This window comes from Harpia harpyja, chromosome 6 (genome assembly GCF_026419915.1).
Source record: "Harpia harpyja isolate bHarHar1 chromosome 6, bHarHar1 primary haplotype, whole genome shotgun sequence".
Classification (NCBI taxonomy): domain Eukaryota; kingdom Metazoa; phylum Chordata; class Aves; order Accipitriformes; family Accipitridae; genus Harpia; species Harpia harpyja.
The window spans coordinates 16,750,558-16,774,199 of NC_068945.1; the positions used below are offsets into that span (position 1 = coordinate 16,750,558).

The 23,642-nt window shown below is 49.5% G+C and overlaps 2 protein-coding genes across 4 annotated transcripts in view; one reads left to right on the top strand and one right to left on the bottom strand.

The window, feature by feature from the left end:
- CACNA2D4 (calcium voltage-gated channel auxiliary subunit alpha2delta 4) overlaps nt 1-5,802 on the top strand; it is a 133,368-nt gene extending 127,566 nt beyond the window's left edge. Inside the window, exons 37-39 of the mRNA XM_052789187.1 lie at nt 1,599-1,711; nt 2,357-2,439; nt 3,178-5,802. Coding sequence (XP_052645147.1) covers nt 1,599-1,711; nt 2,357-2,439; nt 3,178-3,264 — 283 coding nt within the window. The 3' untranslated portion in view covers nt 3,265-5,802. The remainder of the gene's footprint in view (nt 1-1,598; nt 1,712-2,356; nt 2,440-3,177) is intronic.
- A 7,116-nt stretch (nt 5,803-12,918) lies between these two features.
- ADIPOR2 (adiponectin receptor 2) overlaps nt 12,919-23,642 on the bottom strand; it is a 47,750-nt gene continuing 37,026 nt past the window's right edge. For 2 of the 3 annotated variants that reach the window (XM_052789572.1, XM_052789571.1), the window contains 6 exons: nt 22,822-22,941; nt 20,770-20,941; nt 19,919-20,105; nt 18,655-18,842; nt 17,228-17,421; nt 12,919-15,697 (listed from right to left, as the gene is read on the bottom strand). In XM_052789572.1, coding sequence (XP_052645532.1) covers nt 15,566-15,697; nt 17,228-17,421; nt 18,655-18,842; nt 19,919-20,105; nt 20,770-20,941; nt 22,822-22,941 — 993 coding nt within the window. In that variant the 3' untranslated portion in view covers nt 12,919-15,565. The remainder of the gene's footprint in view (nt 15,698-17,227; nt 17,422-18,654; nt 18,843-19,918; nt 20,106-20,769; nt 20,942-22,821; nt 22,942-23,642) is intronic. The other variant, XR_008235543.1, reaches the window with a different exon arrangement.

Below are 23,642 nucleotides of genomic sequence, written 5' to 3' on the forward strand. Positions count from 1 at the left end.
CAGGAATACTAATGAAACGGTCATGCTGCAGTGTGTGACGTTCAACACCTCTAAAAGTGAATACAAAAATTCCTGAAGGCTAGAAGGCAGCAAGACTAGGTGGTGAATAACCAGGAAGACAGGGCAGTCCTCCGGTGCAGTCAGGTTGGCCGATGCAGGGGGCACATCCTCACAAACCTGTATTTCTAATCCAGTATTTCTAAGCCCTCTCCCTTGGCTGAGAGGTGGCTAGCCCAACCGGGAGTGCACAGAGCCACGTACTGGCTGCAGCGCCGCAGCCCTGCCACCAGCGCCGCAGCCCTGCCACCAGCGCAGGCATGCCAAGCCTGACGTCCCTGGCCTTCCCTATGCCCAGCAGCCCCAGGCCAGCCTGCAGACTCTTTGCCAGGGCCGTACGGCCATCTGATGCCCGGCGGCAGGACAGCCTGCCAGCAGGCAGTGGAGGACAGCAGCGTGGGCAGCTCAGCCTTGCTTTGGCTGGCTGCAGCCTCTGTGCTGGCAGAGGGCAGGCAATGCCTGCCAGGCATCGGGCGGGGGGGTTGGCTCAGGCTGGTGAGATGCCCAGACATGTACAGTGCCTTGCGGTGACACTGGCATGCATAGGCTTGGACACGCACCCCCTGCCACTCCCTGTGCTCACCCAGGGGTGCCACAGACATGCACGTGCCGGTGCGCAAACCCCCAGTCACAGGCACACACAGCCTCGTGAGCACGGAGACACGTCTGAGCTGCCCACGCATGTGCATGTGCGCACACACACTCATGCACAAAGCCCTACACGCAGCCGAAACACGTGCCTGCCCTCATCCTGCTCTGCCCACGCAAGCCCTCTGCCGCCTGCACAACTGGGCGGCAGTGCTGCCGCAAGCCCTCACGTGCGCGTCCTTGGGCAAACGCTTACATCTAGAGACATCCCCACCAGCATATGCCTGTGCTCGTCACCAGCCCTTTTCCGTAGTCTACTTGTCTGACAGGGAGGGGAAGGGGCAGGTGAAATTGTGGCTGCAAAGTGAAGCTGCATGGTTTTTGTGGCAGCAGACAAGACCAAGCACCAGTGGTGATGGTCAGTCCCATCACACTGATGTAACGTGTGATGCTACTGGGATCCTCCATTTCTCACTCCAGTAACATGAAATTTAGCAAAACTCTGCTCCTTGCAGAACCACATAGTACATACATCCTTGCATTGTATAAGCATATGCCTAAATATACATGGAATGGGCATTGGCACACCTCCAAATGAAACCAGGCCTTCTCAGGTATCATGTCCTATGACATGCTGCCCCATTTTGGGAGGGCTTGTGTTGGGTTTTGTTTGTTGGTTGGTGCTTTGGGTTTGATTTTGGCTTTTGTGTCTAGCATGGAGTTGTAAATCTCAGCCAGTTTGGAGCTTCCTGAGGCCAAAAAGGTATGCTAATGCCACCTCCCCCGTACGTACGGCTGCTCACTGTGTCTGTCCCGCTTTCTGCTGACATCCAGTTTCCAATGATCTCTGTTTTCTTTGGATTTCTTTGCTGTGGGCCAGGTGATGCCGGGGCTGCTGCTCTGGTGCTGCAGCAGGAGGGATGTGCTTTCTCCCGCCCACTCTTTTCTTGCAGGATGTTTGTGGCACAGCAGATTGCCAGCAGTAACCTGCTGCTCCTCATCACGGATGCTGCCTGCGACTGCAGTGTCTTCCCACCTGTCCTGCTGGATGCAAAAGAGGTCAAATATATCCTTCCATGCGCAGCCAGGATGCGTGGCTCCACAGGCCCTTTGATCTCCATGTTTGCTAGGGTAGAAAACATGCTCCCGGGGCAATTGCCACAGGGGTGGGGGCATGGCCCGACTTGTGGGACAGCTGGGGAGAGACAAGGAGCAGGTAGGGTTGCAGTGTGGTGGAGGGGAGGTAACGGTTCTGCCTTCCAGCCCCCCAGGAGGAAGCCCACCTCCACTGGCCAGGCTGTCAGATGCGTTGTACAAGGGTGAGGGTGGGACAGGCCAGAAGAAAGGGTCAGTGGTGGGGTGGGTGCAGCTGGGCTGGCTCCCCAGCACTGCTCCCAGGTGCTTCCGTAACTCAACCCTGCTGGATCCTCATCCCTCACTCCTCGTAAGGGCAGCAATGTGGTGCAGCTTGTCACCATGAAGCTGGGCCCTCTCCATGCATTGTGGCCACTTTCAGCTGCCCATCATTCCTTGCTGCCTTCTAGCACTTGGAGATATCTCCAGCCCACGCAGGGTGACCTGCCCTTCCCACTCTGTCTCCCAAGCTGTGCAGTTACACCTAGATGACTTGCATCAGGGGCCTGTGGGTCTGTGTGGTGCTCGTCCCCCTTTTCGCTACCTGCTGCTGCCAGTGTCCTTAACAGCCTCGCACATAACGCTTCAGTGAAGTGTGAACGGATGCGGTCCCAGAAGCTGAGGCGGCGGCCAGACACATGCCATGCATTTCACCCTGAGGTACCCCCGGGGCAGAGCAGGAGGGAGGGAGACCACGCGGCTGCGTTTCATCATGGGCATGCCTGTACCCGTGCACCCCTCTTCTTACACCCCTGCATTGTGTGTATCATCGCATGCCCATCATGCTGGCTGGACCCAGACACAGACATGTGACTCCCCAAGGGGCTTCCCAACAGGAGGACGGTCACACTAGTGACAGCTGGGAAGGGCTTGAGCTGCGACATCACAGGGTTGCTGGGTTTCATCTGCTGGAAGAGCCCTGATTCCTGTAACGAGCCCTTGCGACCTGGGCTTGGTGCAGCCAGGCAGCTCTCCTGTCTGCCGGGCTGGCAGGAGTTTGGTCCAGGTACCTTTGCACAGTGTGCAAGGCAGCCCAGCTGCCTGACCCTGCCCCGCGAGGCCAGGAGCAGGCACAGTGACCTGCTTGTGGGTAGGGGACTCTGGAAGGAGCTGCAGGAGGCACATGCAGGCAGGAGCCAATCCTGCTGCAGCCTCCGAGGCTGAGGGATTGGTTTCAGGGTGTGAGACAGAGCATGGCGAAAGCCAAGGAAATAAATGGCTTCCTAGCTCACAGGTGGCCCACGGGCATCAAAGCAGTCCCTTCCTTTTCCGCTGGTGATCCTGCCTTTTGGCCACAGGCTTTGCTCCCCCTTCCAAAGGCGAGGGGCAGGCTCCCTTCCCTCTGCCAGCAGCCACCCTGGCAGTAAGCAAGCTGATGCCTTCTCTCCCATCTCCCAGGAAAACGCCCAAGACTGTGGTGGCACTGCCGAGATCTCCGTCTCGCCGACGCTGCTCTTCCTGCCCCTGGCGCTGCTCCTGCAGTGATGCTGCCTGCAACGGTGATGCTGCCCGCAACGCGCCTTATGCGGCAGAGACCCGGGAGGACGGGGCTGCCACTGGCCGGAGCGATGGGAGGGGAGGAAATGGGGAGACAGGCCATTCTGGGATGCCCACTGCAACTCCCTGGGGAGATGAGGTGGTAACGACATGGCACAGCGCATCCTGCGTCCTTCAACACAAGGTCCAGCATGGTGCCGACAGTGGAAGCTGCTCCCTCCTCGAAAGGCTGCGGCAAAAGGGCTGTGCAAGGACCAGCAGGGTCGGCTCCTGGCACAACACCTACTGAGCTGCTCCTCCTGGCCATCGGCTCACAGCCAGGACAGCCGAGGTCATTGGCATGGCTGGCGTTTCACCATCACCCTGCCTCCCGTGGAGCCGCTTTGGGGTAGTTGGCCCCAGGAGGCAGAGAGCTCGGTGGGGCAGATCTGGCCTTAGGAGAGCAGGAGGGGCAGGGGACGCTGTCTGCCTGTCCCTCAGTGGGAGCCACCAGGATTTTGAGCGCCCGAGTCTGAGGCAGCCCAGGCACAGCCCTGCCAGAACAGGGCCCTTAGTGGTTCCCAGCAGGGAGGCAGCAGCTCTTGGTCTTGGGGGTGGTCCTCGACTGGGACCCCAGAGGCAGGACATGGCGCCTAACCTGAACTGCACTAATTTAACACGCAACCAGATGATGGAAGTAGCACAGCTTGACTAGTTAACAGCAGCTACGCCAGCTCTGCCAAGGAGACCCTTCCTAACACTGCTAGCACAGCATCCAGATTCTTGTCTAGATGGACTTACCTCTGGGAAGGGGTTATGCGTGACCCACCAAAAGAGGGAGTATGTTTCCCACTGCCTGCTAGTTTCACTGCAGAGGCAGCTAAGAAATGGGCACTTTTGCCCTCAGAGCAGCACTGCCCTGCTCATTGAAGCTGCCCTCAGTTGTCCCAGGGTGAGCAGCCCCCTGCCCTGGACCTGGCGTTCCTGGCTGGTGGGCATGGGCCGTTTCTCACAGAGCTTTACAGACAATGGGTGGGGAGCACCCATTTTTCCTTTTTTTTTTTTTTTGTATGAACTGCTCCATACCATCTCATTAAAAACAAATATATGGCATATTTTAAATAGATACTTAAGCTTCAGCATGTCATGTTTGGTGCTAATCGCAGCCCTAAACTACATCCCAGAAAACCCTCTCCCCACCAAACCTGTGGGGACAGGGTATGAGTGGAGGGACTGCAAACGCAGCTGTGGTGGCCTGGCCAGCAGGGATGTGCCAGCAACTCATGGGGATGCCAAGAAGTGCTCCTGGTTGCTGCGCCGCTGTTTTTACCGGAGCTACGGGAAGAAGAGCCTTTGGCCATGCAGCGCGTGCTGTGAACCAGCCACCTACAGCCCACAGCTCTCTGTCACCTCTGAAGCAGGGTGGGGCTCTTGGCACCGGCGCCGGCAGGATACACGTCAGGGGTAGGGATGCCACAACCAATGGCTACAGATGGAAACAGGGTCTCACCTTGAGCTCTACACCATCCCCATCTGTAGCCACCCCCGCACCCATGGGTACACCATGGTGGTGGCACCAAGGGAGCAGGCCAGCAGGGCAGAACCTTGCCCTGGCCTCCTCTGCCAGGTGGCCCACTTCGGGAGCCCCCTGCACCTCTCCAGGTGCCCCGAGAGCTGTGCGGCTCATCACACCAAGCTGTCACCTCCTGCAGCGCAAGCGCCCACACCCTCCTCGCTTGCCGCCTGACAAGCAGCACTGCCCACAACACTGCCCGCCACGTGTGCTGGCCGTGTGGAGCTGCGGGGCTCCTCACCGAGCCCACCAAGCCACCCACTCCCGCAGCCACCACCGCTGGGGTTAGACCCACATGCAGCTGCTGCAAAGGGCAGTTTTATGGGAAAGGGCTTTATCCTCACACCAGCGCTGTCCCCTTCTCCGCACAAGCAGGAGCCCACAAACGCACCCCATGTGTGCTAGGGTCAGTACGGATCCGGCTCCTCTTGCCACCAGTGTCACCCAACACTAAGGGGACAGTACCAGTCACAACCAGGTCCTGATGGGGACATTTCAGGACATTACAGCTCCTGCTGTGGCGGGTTTTGCCTCGCTGGAGGTGGTGTTACAGCAAAGAGGAGAGGAACGACTGCGGTAATGGAAGTAAATCTGGAGGTGGAGATGGTTTCCAGGCTTCAGATGCAGTGACCTTATCAGAGCTAGAAGCAGCCGAGGAAGATGAAGGCAGCACGGAGGGAAAAGGGGCTGCTGTCAAGGCCGAGGAGTCAGGAGCCGCTCGCAGACGGAGGAGCCACGGGCTCAGGGCATCCCCTTCCAGCTGGCACGGCTCCCTGCGCCTGCCCGTGGTGACTGCCCTCCTGGGGCACCAGTCTCAAGGGTGACCTCCCTGTCAGAAAGGATTAGCAGTCCCATCTCCACTCAGCTTAAAAAAAGATACATAAATACACATTGCCCTGCTGCATATGAACCATGTTTGATTTCAGGTGCATTAATCCACAATAAACATGGTCCTGTAAAGAGACCTGCACGGAGAGAGTGAAGATGTGAATTATACCTGGTTTAGTTGACTCAGCAAGTTTGTGCATAGGTTGTAACTGGAGGGAATAGGACAGGGGTGAGAACCGGATTATTTCTTAAACCAAAAAATAAGGGTGAAGGTTTGCCCTGACTTAAAACCCGAGCACACACTGGGAACTGGGCTGTGGAGTCACTCGCACTGTTTGCACGCTGCTGCCGTGAGCAGCGGGAGGATGGATGTCTGCCTCCGTGCAGCCAGTGCTGGGGTACACCCAGCTAAAGCAAAAGGAGCTGTTCCCAGAGCAGCCAGGGTCTCCATGCCAGGGCATCTGTCAGACAAGAGCCAGGCTGTGGGCACGGCTGGCCAGTTCAGCTGGGCCCTGCCGGGGCTGGCAGCGGATGCCAAGCACTCACCTCAGCCTGCGTTGCCTCAGTCCCACAGATCGCATCCCAACCCACCAGCCCGTGGTGCCTCCTCCAGCGCTCACCAGTTGCTCCCCGAGTGCCCCACGCCCCGCAGCAAACAGCTCCCCTCCTGCCCACGCTGCAGGGCTTCAGCTAGGGACTGGGGGGATGAAACCAGACAGCAACTAATAGTCAGGAGCTGCTCTGGTGTGTCTCCAGAGGAGAGTGGCCCCTGCAAGGGGGTGAGGGTAAGGCATGACCCCACAGCCTCCCACCATCTGAGCCAAGGATGCTCTGGGGCTGCCCCGCTCCTGCGGCACAGCTCTGTGCTCTGGCTGCAGGGGAGACATCTCCTTGTGCCCCCTCACTGGGCTGCACCGCCTGCTCCCACTGTGTCCCCACACTTGCACTCAATGCTTGATAGGGATGTCCTAGGCATCTCTCCTCACCCAGGTCCTGTGCAGGAGGATGGAGGAGACCCCAGCGTTCCTGGGAAGCTCCAGCAGTGCCAGGCACCCCTCTGAGGGGAGTCCTCACCGCCCAGGGAGGGAGTGTGGTTTATAGACCTGCTCCCAGGCTTGCTGCAGGGAGCGAGGAAGAAGGGAGCTTCCCTGGGCCCCCCACACAGCTGCCCTCGAAACCCGGGTGGGTGTGCTTGGCCACAGCAGCTCCCAAGGGGCCCATGCCGCTGCTCCCCAGGGGAGGCAGCACACACATGCTGCGGCACCCAGTTTTGCTACAGAAGCTCCTGCTTCCGTACATGAGGTTTGTCTTAGCCAATTATTAGGAGGCAAACACAGCCCTTTTCTTTCCACGGTGCTGCTGATCCACAGCAGGTACCTAGGAGGTATGGTTTTAGCCTTGGAACGCAAATGGCTTGCTTGGTTTTTGCCAGCAAAGTAGACCCCAAGCACCCAAGCACACCTACCCTTTTCTGCTCTCCAACATGGGGTTAAGCAAATTCCACCTTGTGCTCTGCTTGCCTGGCAGAGATGGCGGTTCATGGCACTACAGCGAGAGAAAAATCCCCAGGAAGAGCAGCTGCTCTAGCTCTCAACTTCTTCAGCCATGTGCTGGGCACAGCAGATGAAAATAGGTCAGCAAAAGCAAACAGAGATCTGAGGTCAGAGGATCTGACCAGCAGTGGAGCAGCTGTGAGAGGAGCCGCCTCTCACTTCCAGCTGAGCAGCATCCTGCTGCCATCCTATAAATCACAGCTGTACCCCCTGCAAGATCCCATCCACTCCCATAAGCATGCAAACTGTAGGCATTGGGATTTATGCTGTCAAGGCAAGACAGGATGGGAGAAAAGTCACAAGCAGTGCTCTGCAGTGAGGGGTGTCCATCAGACCCACCTGGCCACATCTGGCTGCTGCACAAATCAGGGCCTTCACAAGCCCTGAATCTGCAGCCAATTTCCTCCCAGGCAGGTGGAGAGGGAGCTGGGAAGGGACCTGAAATCTCTCTGTTGCACTCCTTACAGGCTTCAGAAACACCCCACTGCAGGCTGGAGGTAACCCTGGATCCCTCCCGAACGCTGTGGTGGGCACTGAGGGTGTCTGAGCCGTGGGCAGGGACGCACACCTCACACAGCGTCGCATACATGTGCCCTCCCTTGACTCATGCCTTGGAACAGAGCAGACGGATGACTAGACCTTCGAGTATGGCCAGACAGGGATGACTTCATCCTACAAAATAGTAGGAAAATCAGCCCTGGATTTACAGCAGCTGTTTGCAGTTGGGAGCAGGCACAAAAGCAGCAGCTTTTCAGCAGGCTGGCCTGAGTTGGCTTATACTTAGCAAAAGCCTGGCACACCCTGGGCTGGGGATGGCAGCAGTCGCAGCAAGGAGCCGCACACTCCAATTGTGTTAAGGGGGGCTGCCCTTCTCTGCCACAGCGAAGGACCAGTACCACAGTCTTGCTTGGTTTTATGCACACCTCTCAAACTCGAGCTCCTCAGATATTTTCCAGGATGCTTTTTCTGCTAATAAACCCCATGGTACTTTCAGCGCAGAAACCCTGGGCTCTCACAGGCCTCTGGTTGCAGGGGAGAGAGGCTGAGGACAGCCAAATGCGACACGCACTTTGCACGAAGCAATTTTTCAAAAGCAAGTGGGGAAGGAGCACCAAACTCCCATGTGCTGAATGACTCCATCACCAGCTGGACCCTTGCTGGAGGGGGTTGCTGCTCTTGTCCCCGCCGGACGCTGGGGAACTCCCCCATCCCTCGGCGCAGGCTGTTCCCTGGGCCTCTGCCCTGCACTTGAAAGGAGCCTTTACACCCTCTGTCACTCGGCCAGCAAACACTGCTGTCATTACATCCCATGACATCAGCTGCAGCAACGCAGCTCGTCATCAGCACGTGACACAAACTGTAATAACCCCACTTGAACGCCACCAAACACGTCTCTTCTGTAAATAGCTCGTGGGCCCCGCAGGAAATTTCATCAGCTCTTCCTGCTTTGCTCGCTGCTGCTGCCTCAAATTTTGGGAGCCCTGGCTCCCCGCCTTTCCCCAGGCAGGCCCCGCCGGCAGCAGGAGAGGGCTGTGCACCCTGCCTCGTCTTTACACCCCCGTTTGGCTCCTCCGGGGCCGGGCAGCCACCGCTGGCCTTCCCACCGGCATTACGAGGAGCAGCACCTGCGCTGCACAGGGATGCACACAGGCGCTTCCTCGGCCCTCCTCGAGGAAAGGCTGCGGGGATGGTGGCAGGAGGCTGGCAGCCTTCCTGGAGGCCACCGTCACACCAGGGGCTGGCCTCTCAGGGGACAGGGAAGGGGCTGCCGGGGAAGCCCCCGCACCAACGAGGGCGAGTACGCCGATGCTGTAAGTCACACACTAGCCAAAGCCCCAAGCTGCTCTTGTTCGTCTAAATTTCAGCCAGCAGTGGCTTTCTTCGGCGCCACGCAGCCGGCCCCTCCGGCAGCAGGGGCTGGAGCCTGCTGTCACCCTCCTCCTGCCCGGCTCTGAGGGACACAGTATCGCTTTCAAAACTGGCAGGAGGCTCCCTGGCAAAGGCAGCAAACCCAGCCTGGCCGCCCTGCAGGCAGCGGGACGGGGGAGCTGGGCCAGAGCCCCGGGCTGGCGGCAGCGGCCAGCAGCAGGCAGGGAGGTGGTGGCAGCGGCTGCTCCCTCCCGGGAGGGATGGCTTCCCACTTCTCCGTCCCAGCAGCAGCTGCTGCCCCACGGCCCTGGCTGCTCCTGTTGCGAGCGGGAGCTGCCGCAGCCTGCCTCTGCCACAGCCAGCGGCTCTGGCCCCGCAGTCTGGCATCAGCTGCGGAGAACAACTTCTTCAGTTTAGGGGAGCTCGGCTCCAGCCAGCACTAAGGCAAACCTCAAACCACATGCACAGGTCTGGCATGGTTAGAGATGAAACCAAAAGAGAGCTACTGGAGCTGGTTTGGGTGCCATTTGCCTCTGTTAAGGAAACACATCGTTGCCAGGCCCATGATTTTCCCATCTCATTTACAACTAGACCGGTTCAGCTTTTATGCCAACTGTGAAGAGCCTCTGTGCCCAGTTGTACCACTATAGAGATGAAGCTGCTAGCAAGCGAGATCATTGTGAATCTCCAGTGCAAACATCTCCCAGCTCAGAAACAGTAATAGCTCTGTTGGTCAAACATGAATTTTACTAGAGGAGAGAAGGGCAAAGGTGAAGCTCCTGGAAATGCCAGAAGTAAGACCGAGCCGGCAAACCAATTCTTGGGAGAAGCCAAAGCATGGCCACAACTACATGCAGAAGAGGTAGAACATACAATTTTAGCCTGCCCAGGCAACTTTTAAGCATCACCCTGCTTTATGAAAACAGAATAAACCCAATTCATATTCAAACATGGCAGCTAATTCTGGTGTAATTCGTGTGATCTGATGCCAACATTCTCCACGTTCCTTGAATTTGCTTTGCCTTTTAAAAAAAAACCCAAAACATCCATCCTGAGACCTCAAGCTCTCACAGGTCATTTACTGGAGTTGGCTCTTACAAGTCACTGCAAAACATGTATCTCGAGTCAAGTAACTGATAAACAGCACAGCTGTAGATGCCCAGACTCAGTGTGAGCCAACACAAGAGGAGGATTAGGCATATCTTGCCCAGGCAGTTCACAGATGTTTGCTGACAGCCAAGGAACAGTGACGAAGGAGCAGAAGGCCCCGCTCCAGGCACAGGGCTGTTCTGGTCAGCACCAGCCCCACTCCTTCCCCAGCCAAACCCCACTCCTTCCCACCCCTGCCAGCCCCTAAGCCTGCATACCAGGAGGAGACAATCAATCCCTTACATGGGTACAGGCTGGGAGGCATTTCCTCTACATCAGACATTTGAGTCCAGGCTTCCTGGACATCTCTTTCTCAATCTCAACTCACCTAAAAATTTGCCCACAACCACCGAGGTCTCCAGCACCCACCCTCTTTCCCCCCACCAGCTCTTGTTCTTTGCACCCTCAGCCCCTCCTGCCCATTTTTCTCCTTACAAGCTCCCACCCCACAATGCTTCACCTTTGGCTTTCCAATACTGTCCATAAATCACAGTTTCTGCTCCTTCCATCATGCTCGACCCAGTTTGACTCCTTGGCCAGCTTGTTCCTTTCCCTTGCCTGCCTGTTACCTCCTGGCACCCAAGCTGCAGTGAGAAAGCCCTTTTAAACCTTGGAGCAAGGAAGGGGACCAGTACACATACAGTCTGCTCTAAAATCTGCAAGACCAGGAACTGGAACACTGAGCCACTAAAAATTAGTGTCTCTAAACATGCAAAAATAGATAACCTTTGAAATTATAGCTAGCCTAGGTTCAGATGGAGGCTTGGAGGATGGAGAGGGAGACCTGACGAAGGCTAGCCAGCCCCAAGACCACCCTGCAGTTTTATGCCCTCACTCTACAGTGTGGGTTTAGCTAAGCTTTCCAAAGCAAAAGATGAAACTTAGCAGTAACATCAATCCCACTTTGTCCTAAAGTTACTTTTAAAATATGGCAGAGGTCAAAACCAAGCAGACATGGGACAGGATACACGTTGTCCCAGGCTTTTCATTCTCTGCAAGTTCAGAATAATTGTATCTCAGGGGAATTCTTATGACAAGCAGCTTCATGAAGTGGTGGCACCAGTGTTGTAGTTTAACCCAGCCAGCAACTGAGCGCCACACAGTCGCTCTATCACTCCCCCTCCTCAACTGGACAGGGGAGAGAAAACATAACAAAAGGTTCATGGGTCGAGATAATGACAGGGAGAGATCACTCAACCAATTACTGTCACGGGCAAAACAGACTTGACTTGGGGAAAATTAATTTATTGCCAATCAAACCAGAGTAGGGTAATGAAAAATAAAACCAATCTTAAAACACCTTCCCCCCACCCCTCCCTTCTTCCTGGGCACAGCTTCACTCCCAAATTCTCTACCTACCCCCCTCCAGCAGCACAGGGGGACAGGGAATGGGGGTTATGGTCAGTTCATCACACATTGTCTCTGCTGCTCCTTCCTCCTCAGGGGCAGGACTCCTCACACTCTTCCCCTGCTCCAGCGTGGGGTCCCTCCCACAGGAGAGAGTCCTCCACAAACTTCTCCAACGTGGGTCCTTCTCATGGGCTGCAGTTCTTCATGAACTGCTCCAGCATGGGTCCTTCCACAGGGTGCAGTCCTTCAGAAAGAGACTGCTCCAGCGTGGGTCCCCTGCAGGGTCACAAGTCCTGCCAGAAAACCTGCTCCAGCATGGGCTCCTCTCTTCATGGGTCCTGCCAGGACCCTGCTCCAGCATGGGCTTCCCACAGGGTCACAGCCTCCTTCAGGCACCCACCTGCTCCAGCGTGTGGTCCTCCCCAGGCTGCAGGTGGATATCTGCTCCACCGTGGACCTCCATGGGCTGCAGGGGGACAGCCTGCCTCACCATGGTCTTCCCCACGGGCTGCAGGGGAATCTCTGCTCTGGCACCTGGAGCATCTCCTCCCCCTCCTTCTGCACTGACCTGGGGGTCTGCAGGGTTGGTTCTCTTACATGTTCTCACTCCTCTCTGGCTGCATTTTCTGTGCCACAGGAACTTTTTTCCCCCTTCTTAAATCTGTTATCCCAGAGGTGCTACCACCATCACTGATTGGCTCAGCCTTGGCCAGCAGCAGGTCCGTCTTGGAGCCGGCTGGCATTGGCTCTGTCGGACACAGGGGAAGCTTCTAGCAGCTTCTCATAGAAGCCACCCCTGTAGCCCCCCTGCTACCAAAACCTTGCCACACAAACCCAATACAACCAGACACACCTAACACCACCTCCTTCCCCCACACCACTATCAGCCCTGTACTACAACTGGCAACTCCAGTGAGCATCAAATAGAAGTCTAGACTTTGGAAAAAAAATTTTCCCTGGAGATTAGCACCGTAACTAAGAGGCAGCACGGTCCATGGACACCTTTGTCTGCTGTGATGTTTAAATGCACTAGACAGTATTGAAATCTTACAGCAAGACCAGGCACATACTTGATGTAAATTCTAGACATCAAGAGGATGCCACATAGCAAAACTAATGTTTGTTGCGCGAACTCCCCCACCCACTGGCTTTTCCTTGAGGAAGCATACAGCAAGCATCGGTTCAACCGTACATAAACAAGCCTTTAGGCATTGGTTTGGTTTCTGCAACAGCAGAAGTCTTTTACCTACAAAGTGTTGCCTGCAAGCGTTGGGAAGAAAGAAAGCAAGAGTGACTCTTTCAAGCTTCACACACAGCACAAAGACCCAAACTAGACAATAATCCATTTGGTTCTTTTATTAGCAGAAGTTAAGAATACAGCAAGTAATAAGATCCCATCTTATATGGAACCATCACCAGAGTCCCCAACCATCAAAACCCCAGAATGTGCTTCATTGCTTCCAACAGTAAGCAATTTTTAAAAAGAAATATACTGAACAAGGCCACTATTTAATGGGGAAGGAAAGAAGCTGTAGGTCCTAACTATTCTATGGCAATAACCTGCACACAGAGCAAGCAAGCCTCTGACTGCTGAGAGTAAGGCATTCAGGTGCCAACCTGGGAAGAGTTCTCAGCAAGAGCTACAGAAAAGTGCACAGCTAGGTTGTTTTTATTGGAACACACAAACTTCTTGAATGGAGAGACTGACTGGGTTAAGAATAGCAGGTGGAGTACTGTGTTTTTGTAATAGTTCTGTGCTGTGTAGGACCAGGTTACAATCACCCTTCAAGGAGCGAACGTGGGATGATCCAGGATGGAGACTGCCACTTCTGCTGGTACTGTTACAGAGGAATCCCAAAGCGCCTTACAGACAACTCTGATTCTGATATGTACCACACTTTTCTCAGATACCAGTATACTTACTGCCAGGCAACTCTACATCTTTGTCCAGGATGCCAGCACTATTAGCCCTTACATCCAAGTTAATACTGCTCTTTACTTCATTTTAGTACCACACAGACCTGTGATAAACTATTTCTGGCCCTGCAGGCATCCAGTGTAGTGATCCTACTGAGAACACGTCCCTCTAAGCTCACAGACTCTGCTGCAGCACCTCTTTCTGCAGCTGACCTTGCTCTCAGAAGCTTTACAAAGACTCCATTCGTGGGGTGAAGCCTTAATATCCAGTCAACTTTAGGAAGGCATTCTGCTTCTACTTGACTTCGTTGGGCAAAGTAACTCCCCAAAACACACTCCGTGATATCCAAGGAAGATCTTTGCAATCCACATTTTCCTCTTCAAGGATGAAAATTCAAACTTGCAGGAGTCTTAAAAAACAAACAAACAACAAAAAAAACCCCACACACAACAAAAAACCCACCCTTTACCTTCCTTCCTTGTGAAATACAGCATTTTATAGCTGTTTAACTCATCTGTGAGAGAGGTAATTGCTCTGAATTTCCAACTAAACACTCCAAGCAATACCTGTGCCATAACAAACAAAATGTTCAAATCTTATCTTACAACTCCAAAGATTCTCCTTCAGTCTGACTTCTGACTGGGCTCCAAAGATCAAGCTACATCAATTACACAGGAGAAGGGTATATGCCTCCTCTTATATAGGAGGTGCGTTTGCTCCACAGCAATCCAACTGAACTCGTAGTTTTAGGTTTAAGAAATACCAGCAGTCCCATTGCTAAAGCACAGATGGGAAGCAGACCTAAGGAAAAAAAAATAAAAAAAAAAAAAAAAAAAGGAACTGCATTGGGCTGATCATGGATTTTTCCTCTTAAAAAGAAAAACCTGCAAACTCCCTTGGCATATGGTCTGACACATGAGAAGGTAATGTGCTTGAGGTCTGCAGTAACTGTTAACTCCAAGTCCTGGAGCACACAGCTTCCTCTTTCCAGTCCATCTTAACCCCACCTCTGTTTCCGCTCACATGCTCAACTATCTTTTGACAAATGTATTACCATCATTTGTTCAGACAAAACAGAACAGGCCTGCAAATGGCAACCATCGACTCAATGGGGGCCTTTGGGTATAGGCAGGCACTGATGGGAGTTGGACTGTTTGCCATTTCATGTGCAGTTATCCCATCATGCTCCAATTCATATGATGAGAAACAAAACAACTAACTGTAAGATCCACTATCCAAAACTATACAGGCCACACAAGCTTGGAAGGCAGCTGTCCCACACACTTAGGCAGGGCACAGATGTATCTTTCCAGTTACTTGAGTAAATAAACCTCCTAACATTGTGACCTGAATGACTATGTGATTAATTCAGCCTTCACAACCCTTGTGTACACATACTGAACCTACTCCAAGTGCTGGCCAAGACCCCACATTGCCCAGGGCATGCCAGCCACCAGGAAAATCTGCAGGGCCAACACGCTTCACTCCTGGGAATTTTACCTGGTCCTCCTGCAATCATTTATTTTGTGCAAAATTGAAACAGTGTGTGGTACTTGCATGTTGCATTCTTTACAAAAACCCTTTTCCCCCCACCCATTGTTTAAAACATTTATATAAATTTTATTTAAACAGAAAGTTAGAAATCTTATTTACAATTTTTTCTCCCAAAAGAGCATCTAAAATCAACTCCCAAACCCTCCAAGAGGATATAAATTTAACCTTGATTTTTTTCTTAAAAAAAAAAAAAAAAAAAAGAAACTGCTAAGCTATCCCTCCCCAATTCTACAAATAAATATGGCATTGAACAGAAGCCGATTTGGAAAGGGTCCTCTGTAGCTCAATCTGTAGATCCCAAGAATAAGTTAGGGTTTCAGAATTTCCTGGTCTTCAAATTGATTCATTCCATTGCTTGAGGTATAGAATTTATCTTGGTTAGTCAGAATCCCCATGAAGCTCCATGCCCCATCAGCTGAAACTTGGATTCTTCTTAGGTATTCATTTTGCTAGCCTGTATGCTTCAACCGCGCTTGCGGTGCTATTTTGGTTACTATCTTGGGCTGAAGGCTGGTTTTACTGCATCCCATCTTCCTCCGTGCAGCCTCCTCCAACTGTGAAACGGAACTCCTGGAGGTTTGAAACCCCGTGGAAGTGCACAAATGCGCCAGCCACTACAAAGACGTGAAACAGCTGATGGGAGTGGAACTGCGGAAAAGAAAACACTTCTGTTCAGCTGGGGTACTTTGGGTTCTCATACTACCCTGTCTCCAAAAAAGCCACACATTCAGCTGAAGTACACAGTAACACGTAGCAGTACCTCAAACCACAAACTGCAAAGTTCTCCAAGTTGTGTATTAAAGCCCATCCCTCTTCTATCATTAGCAAAATAATCAAATTCTATACACACACACACACACGCACACCCCCGTTTCCTTCACAATCATCTTAACCAGCTGGTCAATCAACAAATATGTAGCATAAATGCTATAGTGCATCTTTGTGAAGGGACAAGGATAATTTCAGAGCTTTGGGCAAAAGGCTTAAGCAGGACACTTTTAAAATTAGTTCCTTCACAACACACACCGGTGGTTTATTGATAGAAAGGGCTCTCATACAGCTAACAGGTACAAACTCTGCTCTGGTCACAGGCATAAGTTCTACCAAGTGGATTTTGAACGTTATTTTCTTTCTCTGCCACAGAGAAACAGAACAGAAAAAAATGGTATTATATTAAAACCTAGAAACAACCAGATGTTCTGAATGAATGCCCAGGATGCTATTGATTATAGTACAACAGAATGAAAACCATCAGGGAGCTACATGACAAAGCATGCCCTTGTTTGAGGGAAGCCATACCAATATGGATAATGCTCTTGAAAAATTTCTACAAATATGTATTTGCAGGCTCCATGGGAAGCTTGGAAAAGAACTGGTGGTACACCAGTGCTTTTGGAGCCTAGCTCATTATCATAACAAGGCTTTGTTTGGCTATTTAAACAAACCTGGCAAACTGGTGCTGTGCAAAAGCCACTCAAACCACCCAGGCCTCATTCTCACTTCTGGTCTTCTTCAGGGGCCTTGAACTATCCTAGTGGAAGTACCGTGGCCTTCTAAAGTTCTACCTCCCTCCCATCTCTACTCTTGCTCTACCCGATTTCTTTCTCTACATCTTCCCCACATATTTTCCCTCCAGTCTTCATGATCCTTTCCCTCACACCAAGTTTCCCCCACTCACCCACTTGCTCACCCCACTTTCCCTTCTCCTGGGCCAGAGATTCCTCCAACATCTACCATCTCTACCCAGTGTTTTCACTTGCTGCACAAGATGAGGAGCCAGACATGGTGAAGATCCCAAAGAACACAGCGAACATCAGAGAAATAACCATGCACTATTATGCACAGAAGCAAGGTAAGGTGCATGTTTGTAGGATCTTCAACACACACACAAAGGTTCGCAAAGCTGCTTACCCATCTATTAAAGCTATCTAGTACATGTGCGGGGTGAATTTGCACACCAGCAGTTACCTCAGACTGGCCAGTTTGTGGTAACTCAGCAAGAGAGGCACCAGGTAAGCTGGGCTCAGAGAGCCCAGAGTTGTTTGACCCCTTAAGACCTATGCTTCTAGTGAAGCAGTTTGATACTTGCAATAAGAAAACATTGACACAACATCCTCCAGCCTCAAGGGGAACCAGCTTTTACGTTGGTCTCCTCATCCAGTCGTTCTGTAGACTCACCCAGATGTCACACTTGCCAGGGAAGAATCTCTCCGGGATGCGGGCAGCATATAGTGCAGCACCAGTGATGTACAGGCATGCCATGAGTGCCAGCCAGCCTATCTGCCCCATTGTGGCTGCTTTCAGGAGCCCCTCAGAGATGACAAAGTGCAGGGTGGGAATAACCCCACTAAGACCCAGACCTAGAAATACTCCTGGGAGGTAAAGAAAATGTGGGAGAGTCAGGTTTGAACACAGTGGTGGTAAAGGGAAACAATGAAAACACAAAAGCTATGGAAGGAAAACTCAATATTTGCCAAAGCAGCAGAAAGGTGACAACTCTTGATGCTGGAGGGCCCCAGAAGAGCTTTATTGGAAAGGAAGTTAAAGAATGCACAGAATTGCTTCATATACCAGAAGCTAATTAGTTATATATTCCAGCAGATACTGAAATATTTCATTTACTGATTGCGTCCACCAGCTCTAATGTACATTAAGCCAGTTACACATCTTGGACTGTAGAGGGCACTGAGACTACATGAACTATGTCCCACTTTACCATAATCTCTCAAGAGTAAGACAACGAGGAGAGACAACAAAGAGATTATTTATCATACAGTGTACAAGTAGTCCTAGGAAACAGAAAAGTAGCATCTGCAGCTCACCTGATCTGCCATATACGAGAACATGGTTTATTCATTTAGATTTTAGCAGCACGTACAGAAATCTTGTGTAAAAAAAAAAAAAGTGCGTGGAGGGAATAAACATGTCCCATCCACAGATTTTAAGTTTGGAAGGCTGAACTCTCTGAAGGTACACCCATAGCTTGTCCAGGAAATCTAGATTTACTGTAGACAGCATGTGCAGGTTAAGTAACAAGAAATATTACTATTCAGCCCAGCTGTGTGCACATTCCATAGCTGCCCCCTAAAGCTTTCTCTTTCTTCCTATCTCAGAATGTGAAACCAAATCTGGCTTTGTTCTTTTGATCACGTGAAGAGAAAAACTAGGCTCTTTGTTTTGAATATGTATTTTACCTAGGCAAATCATTCAGACTAATTCAATCATTCAATGATTTGCTAGTGTCTAAGTCTAGTATTACAAAACCAAGACAAACAGTAGAAGTACCCATACACACACCAAGCAGTCAGTCATTTTTTGAGAGCAAAGTTGCTAGACATAGCTAGAAATACTTTGCACTACCCTCCCTGCTGCATGTGTTACTGTCCATTTCAGGAATGCACTTCCAGGACTTGCACCAGCCCTTATCTGTGCATCCAGTTGGCTATAATAAATGCTGAAAGAAAACCCATCAAGCTCCCAATCCAAGAATATTAGCTCTCCATAAAATTAAGCTCTCGTAAATCTTCCCAAGATGGCTTTTCCAAGTGGCAAGTAGGAAGGAGGAAAGGCAGTCAAGAAGCAAAACAGTTAACATCAGGTCTTACCTGCCCTTACACCCCGGTATTCAGGGGTCGCAAACATGTCCCATTGTGAGACAATTATGGCTGCGATGCCCAGGACACAAATCACAATCAAGTAGATGAAGCAAGGCTGAGGGTTGCAATAGAAGGAGTAGTACAGCCATGGTACAAAGCTGCCCATTATGAGAAGTGCAATGCCAGAATAATCCAGCCTAGAAGGAAACAAAAAATCAGTTTGATAAGAAATGTGAACCTTTGGAAGTCCTCATACCAACACTCTATTCTTTAGTAGACCAACTGTCTACTTCTTACTGCAAAATGAAGTTATTCTCACTATTCCAACTTCCCAATGCCAACTGTTCCACCAATGTCCTCCCACAGTCATGGATTACCTTCATAGACAGCTAGTAAGGCCATTTTTGGACAGTCATCAGCAATACATACAGTAGCCTTTAGACCAAAGTTTTTGAAGGAAACTCAGATTTAAGCTTCTGATGAGGGAAAAAAAGCAGCACAAGAGTCCTCTGAACAGAAAAAGGGGCACACAGTATGTTGTGAGAGCACAGCCAACACAAACACTTTAGTATCTGACAAGCATAAGTTAGTTAGGCATCAGCTTAAGTGACCACTGGGGAATAACGTCGCAATTTTTCAACCACACTGTTTTTCTATACACCAGTGAAGAAAAAGAATTCCTACACCCATTGCTTTTTACCACACCCTGACAAAATGCTCCTACAAAAGATGGAGTTAATTTTTCAGTAGGGAATATTAATTGCTGGGTTACTTTAGAGGTGGTCTTGCAGATTACACAATCCTAGGCTGAATAATCTTAGGAAATATGAGATATTTAGCAGCCAGCCAAAAAAGAATGCATAGTAAAACCAAAAGACCAAGACATCTTGATACACATTGTGGAGCTGTCTTACATAAGTTTAAGATTCAAAGTTACTCAGAATAGTTGAAATGACAAGAAGTGACAGTTGCATTAAAAATTCAAAGTCCTGCAACTAAGCTCTAGGTATATTACTTTCAGCAGCAAGATGCATGCACATGTCTGCCAAACAGCAGAAAATGACGGTGTTTTAAGGCTAAAATGACAGCATGAAAACTCATGCTGAAACAAACAATAATTAGAAGAAGCTGCATTGAATCTCTGCTCCACTCTGTTCCAAAGTACATGCAGTCATGCAGTGAACAACTCCTACACCGGGGCTCCAGGCATAAATCCCAACCCCGTTTTCCCACCTGTTTCCTATTTGGCCTACCATGTCCTTTAGGCACTTACTTGGAGAAGAGCCGGGAAACACCTTCTGAGTGGCAATAAACTGTGTGGAAGAGCCATGAGAAGGAGAGGCAGAGTATGGCTCCCAAGAAAAACAATCCAACAACCACTTTCTCCTGCACAGGTGCTACAAAGGACATGTTTGGCCGGAACATGTAGAAGATTCCCAGACAAAGGAAGAACACGCATCCTGAAAAACAATAAGGCAGAAAGGTGTCAAGTTCATGCATACTGAAAGCTTTTCTTTCTAAAAGCATGACTTTAATGTACAGGAGCACTAAACATAGGAGCTGCATGACAACCAGCAGCACACATGCAGAATAAAGTACTGCCCTACTTCAGTTATGCATTCCAACCACATTTCTGTCTCAGACTGATGCAATACAGACTTGCATGGACTCTATTTTTACTTGTTTTGCACTAGTTGGACATTCTAGAACAATGAAAAAAATCTGTTGCAAAACGTAAAAAGAGAAGGGCATAGTTCAAAGAAACCCTTTCCCTTCAAGGCTCCTTGCAAGCTGAAAACCACTCATACAAGCTGCACCTTAAGCATGTTCTTGTGGCAAGAAATGTGATCTCAATTAACACCTACACACCTGGCAAAAAAAGAACATCTACCAGTAATTTATTAACAATCAGGAAATTTTTAATTCATTCATTTGTATTGAATGCCATAATTAAGGAAGTCCCATCCAACCCTGGTGGGATAAAATTAGGAGAGGGATACCAACCTGTTAATTTAACAGGTTACTAGTGGAATGGTAATGCTGACCACCCCACACCCCTTTATACCTTGCTCTCAAAGAAAGAGAGCAATGAAGCCTATTAGTGTTAGGGCAAGCTGAAAATACCTAGAAGATGTGTCCAGATGTTACCAGTCTCTGTATGTATTCTGAAGATACTCTTGAAACAAGCCCGGAAGGAAGGCATGGGTGGTCTGTGTCCATGCAACAGGTAGTCGTTGTCCTTTAGCCAGTCAGGCAGAACATCATGGGGAATGACTCTCCATCGGCCCTCCCATACCTAGAAGTTAGAAGATTTTAGTTAAATGCAGGGAATTGAGTTCCACTGATGTATGGTAAAAGTCAGAAAACCCATATTAGTAAAAGTGTTAGTTAATCTATGACTACAGTAAACAGAAAAGGGTTGATGGGACATCTCTGGGAAAAGGCTTTACACCTGAACTATAATGCTTAAGTTCCCTATTCAAAACAGTATCATTATGAAGTTGAGCTGCACCCCCACAGAAAGAAACACTTCAGCATTTCACTGAACAGGAAAGTTACTGGACTTTTTTTACTGCTAACAAAGGGAAAGCATTTAATTCATTTCCATGTTCTGTTCTTTTCACAGATCATCCTTTCTACTTAATTGAAGAAGCCTACACCTAGTTCTCTCCAAGAAATAACTAACTAAAAGCCTCTTCTTCCAACCACAAGCCCATCTGACTATATATCTGCTAGCATTTGGGGCAGTCTAGCAAAAAAGCTACTCATCAGCACTAATATGGGCCAGAAAGCATTAAGTGGCAAGAGTCCAGTGAGAAGTGTCCAATCCCTTATCCAGGTTGGAAGAAAAATACTCTCACACTCCCAAAACAAATGGTGACAGATCAGTTAAGGCAACAGATCCATGACTCTCAATTCCACCAGATTTCTTCTTTAAAGGGAGAGAAAGCATATATGCACAATCTATTCTTGCAGCTGGTTCCAAATGAAAGAAAGTGTGCACAGGTGTTCCTAGCACTGCTTCAGTAACATATGATACATGTAGTCTTCAGTTTGGTGTCAGAAGCAGCACTGCCAAGCAGCGGGGTAGCAGGGAATTACTTTATGTACCAGGGTTGTTTCTGCAGTGTTCCTTGGATTGGTCGTCTGGCTAGTAATACAGGAGCGAGCCTGAAGAATCCTGAAACACTAAGTTTAAAAAGCTACATTCTTATTTCAGTTTCAACAAGAGCCCAGAGTTTTTAAATCAATTCTCCACACTCCTTCATGGAAGCAAAAGAAATCTAATCAGAATAACCAACCCAGTTAAAGACTGGGTTCTTAAATACATTAAACAAGAAAATAACTGGTTTACTTCATGAACCAACAATTTGAATTGAGGTAGGAACAGCAGGAGGGAATTCATTTGACACAATCCACCCTACAGAACATCTAAAAGGGGGAAGATGCATAGTTTTTTTAAAAAAAACCCAACCAAACAAACAAAAAAACCCCCAAACAAACAACAAAACGACCGCCACACAAAAGACGACCAAGTAACTAGGGTCCCTCTGTAAAAACATCAAAGAATAGTTCATAAAACCAGCAGTAACAAGGATATAAAGGGGCAGCACTCCTTTCACCAAGAAAGGAGGGTCAGAGACTGATACAGCCCCATGGCTCTGAAAAGTCGCAAAAATGATCCAAGGTCAGCAATTACAAAATCTACAATGGATTTACTTAGTTACAGTTTTAATGCAGCCGTGTTTTCTTTTCAAGTAAGAGGCAAAGCTTATTCTACAATGGATGCAAATGGTGCTGGAAAAGCAAAATATTTGCAAGTCTGAAGAAACCTGGGAAAAAAATGACCTTGTAAATGAAAGTGCCTTCAACCAGAAGGCTTTTATTCTGCTTTGCACTCTCGGATGTTTCTCAAGAGACTCCTCAGTTGCACGATCAGCTTTAGAGTCTCATTTGTAATCTCTATAGTACTGTACTTTACAATTTATTCATTTATGACTGACTGAGATCTTGAGAAGCTGTAGTGTTACCAGTTATCACAAGAGATGCCCATTCAGGGATGGCATGTATCTGCCCTCCCTCACATTAGTAGCATAGCTGCTGCATGTATAGTCTGTTGCCCACTGGAGCTTCCTAAAAACAGAAACTACTTCAGCAGTTTTCACATGCCCTTACCTTACACACAAATTCTTCCATTCTCTCCATAGCATGGTGGGCTTGTAGGAGAGGTGACATACCCATAAACCCTTCGTCTTCTTGAGGTGACTCATCATTGTGTTTATAATCCTCAGAACACTGGGAGAAAAAAAAAAAATAGAGAAAATGCTTTGTAGAAAGATGAACAGAGAAAGGTGACGTTGTTTTGCGTACAAAACTGATTTGAGGTCTTGGCAAATAAAGTAGTCTTCTTTCCTCGTATGGCACTGAGGAAGGAGTTCAAAAGAACCAGCAAAAAAATTATTACGTTCTTAGGTATCTGAGAACAACTCACATGTCTCATCCATTTTGCACGTGTTTTCACCAGGTTTCGAAGAAAGAAGTATTATGTAAGTTACGCTTCATTAAAGCCCAGATATGGAGTCTGAGGCTTGCAGCCTACCCACCTCTAGGGAAGGTTTACTTCCTATTTTATGTTTCAATGTCACTATGCCTGCCTTAATGCCTCTATAACATATCTGGCATTTTAGGATAATAAAAGGCAAGCCAAGGAGAGGAATCCATTTACCTTGTTATAAATGTTTCGCCTCAATTTTTAGTTCAAATCTGAAGATCTATTCCATTTAACTGACTTCTGTTCAGTTCATAATCCAGGAACGGACATTTACTCACTTGTTTGACTTTCAAGGTATTTCAGAAACTAGTATGAAACTTTTGCCAGTTAGACAAAGGCAAGTTATCAAAGAAAAGCAGTAACAGGCATCAGAATTTTAAGCAAAATTCAAATAAAGAGGAACATCCATAGCTCCAAGGTGTACCAAGAGAATTATGAAAACAAG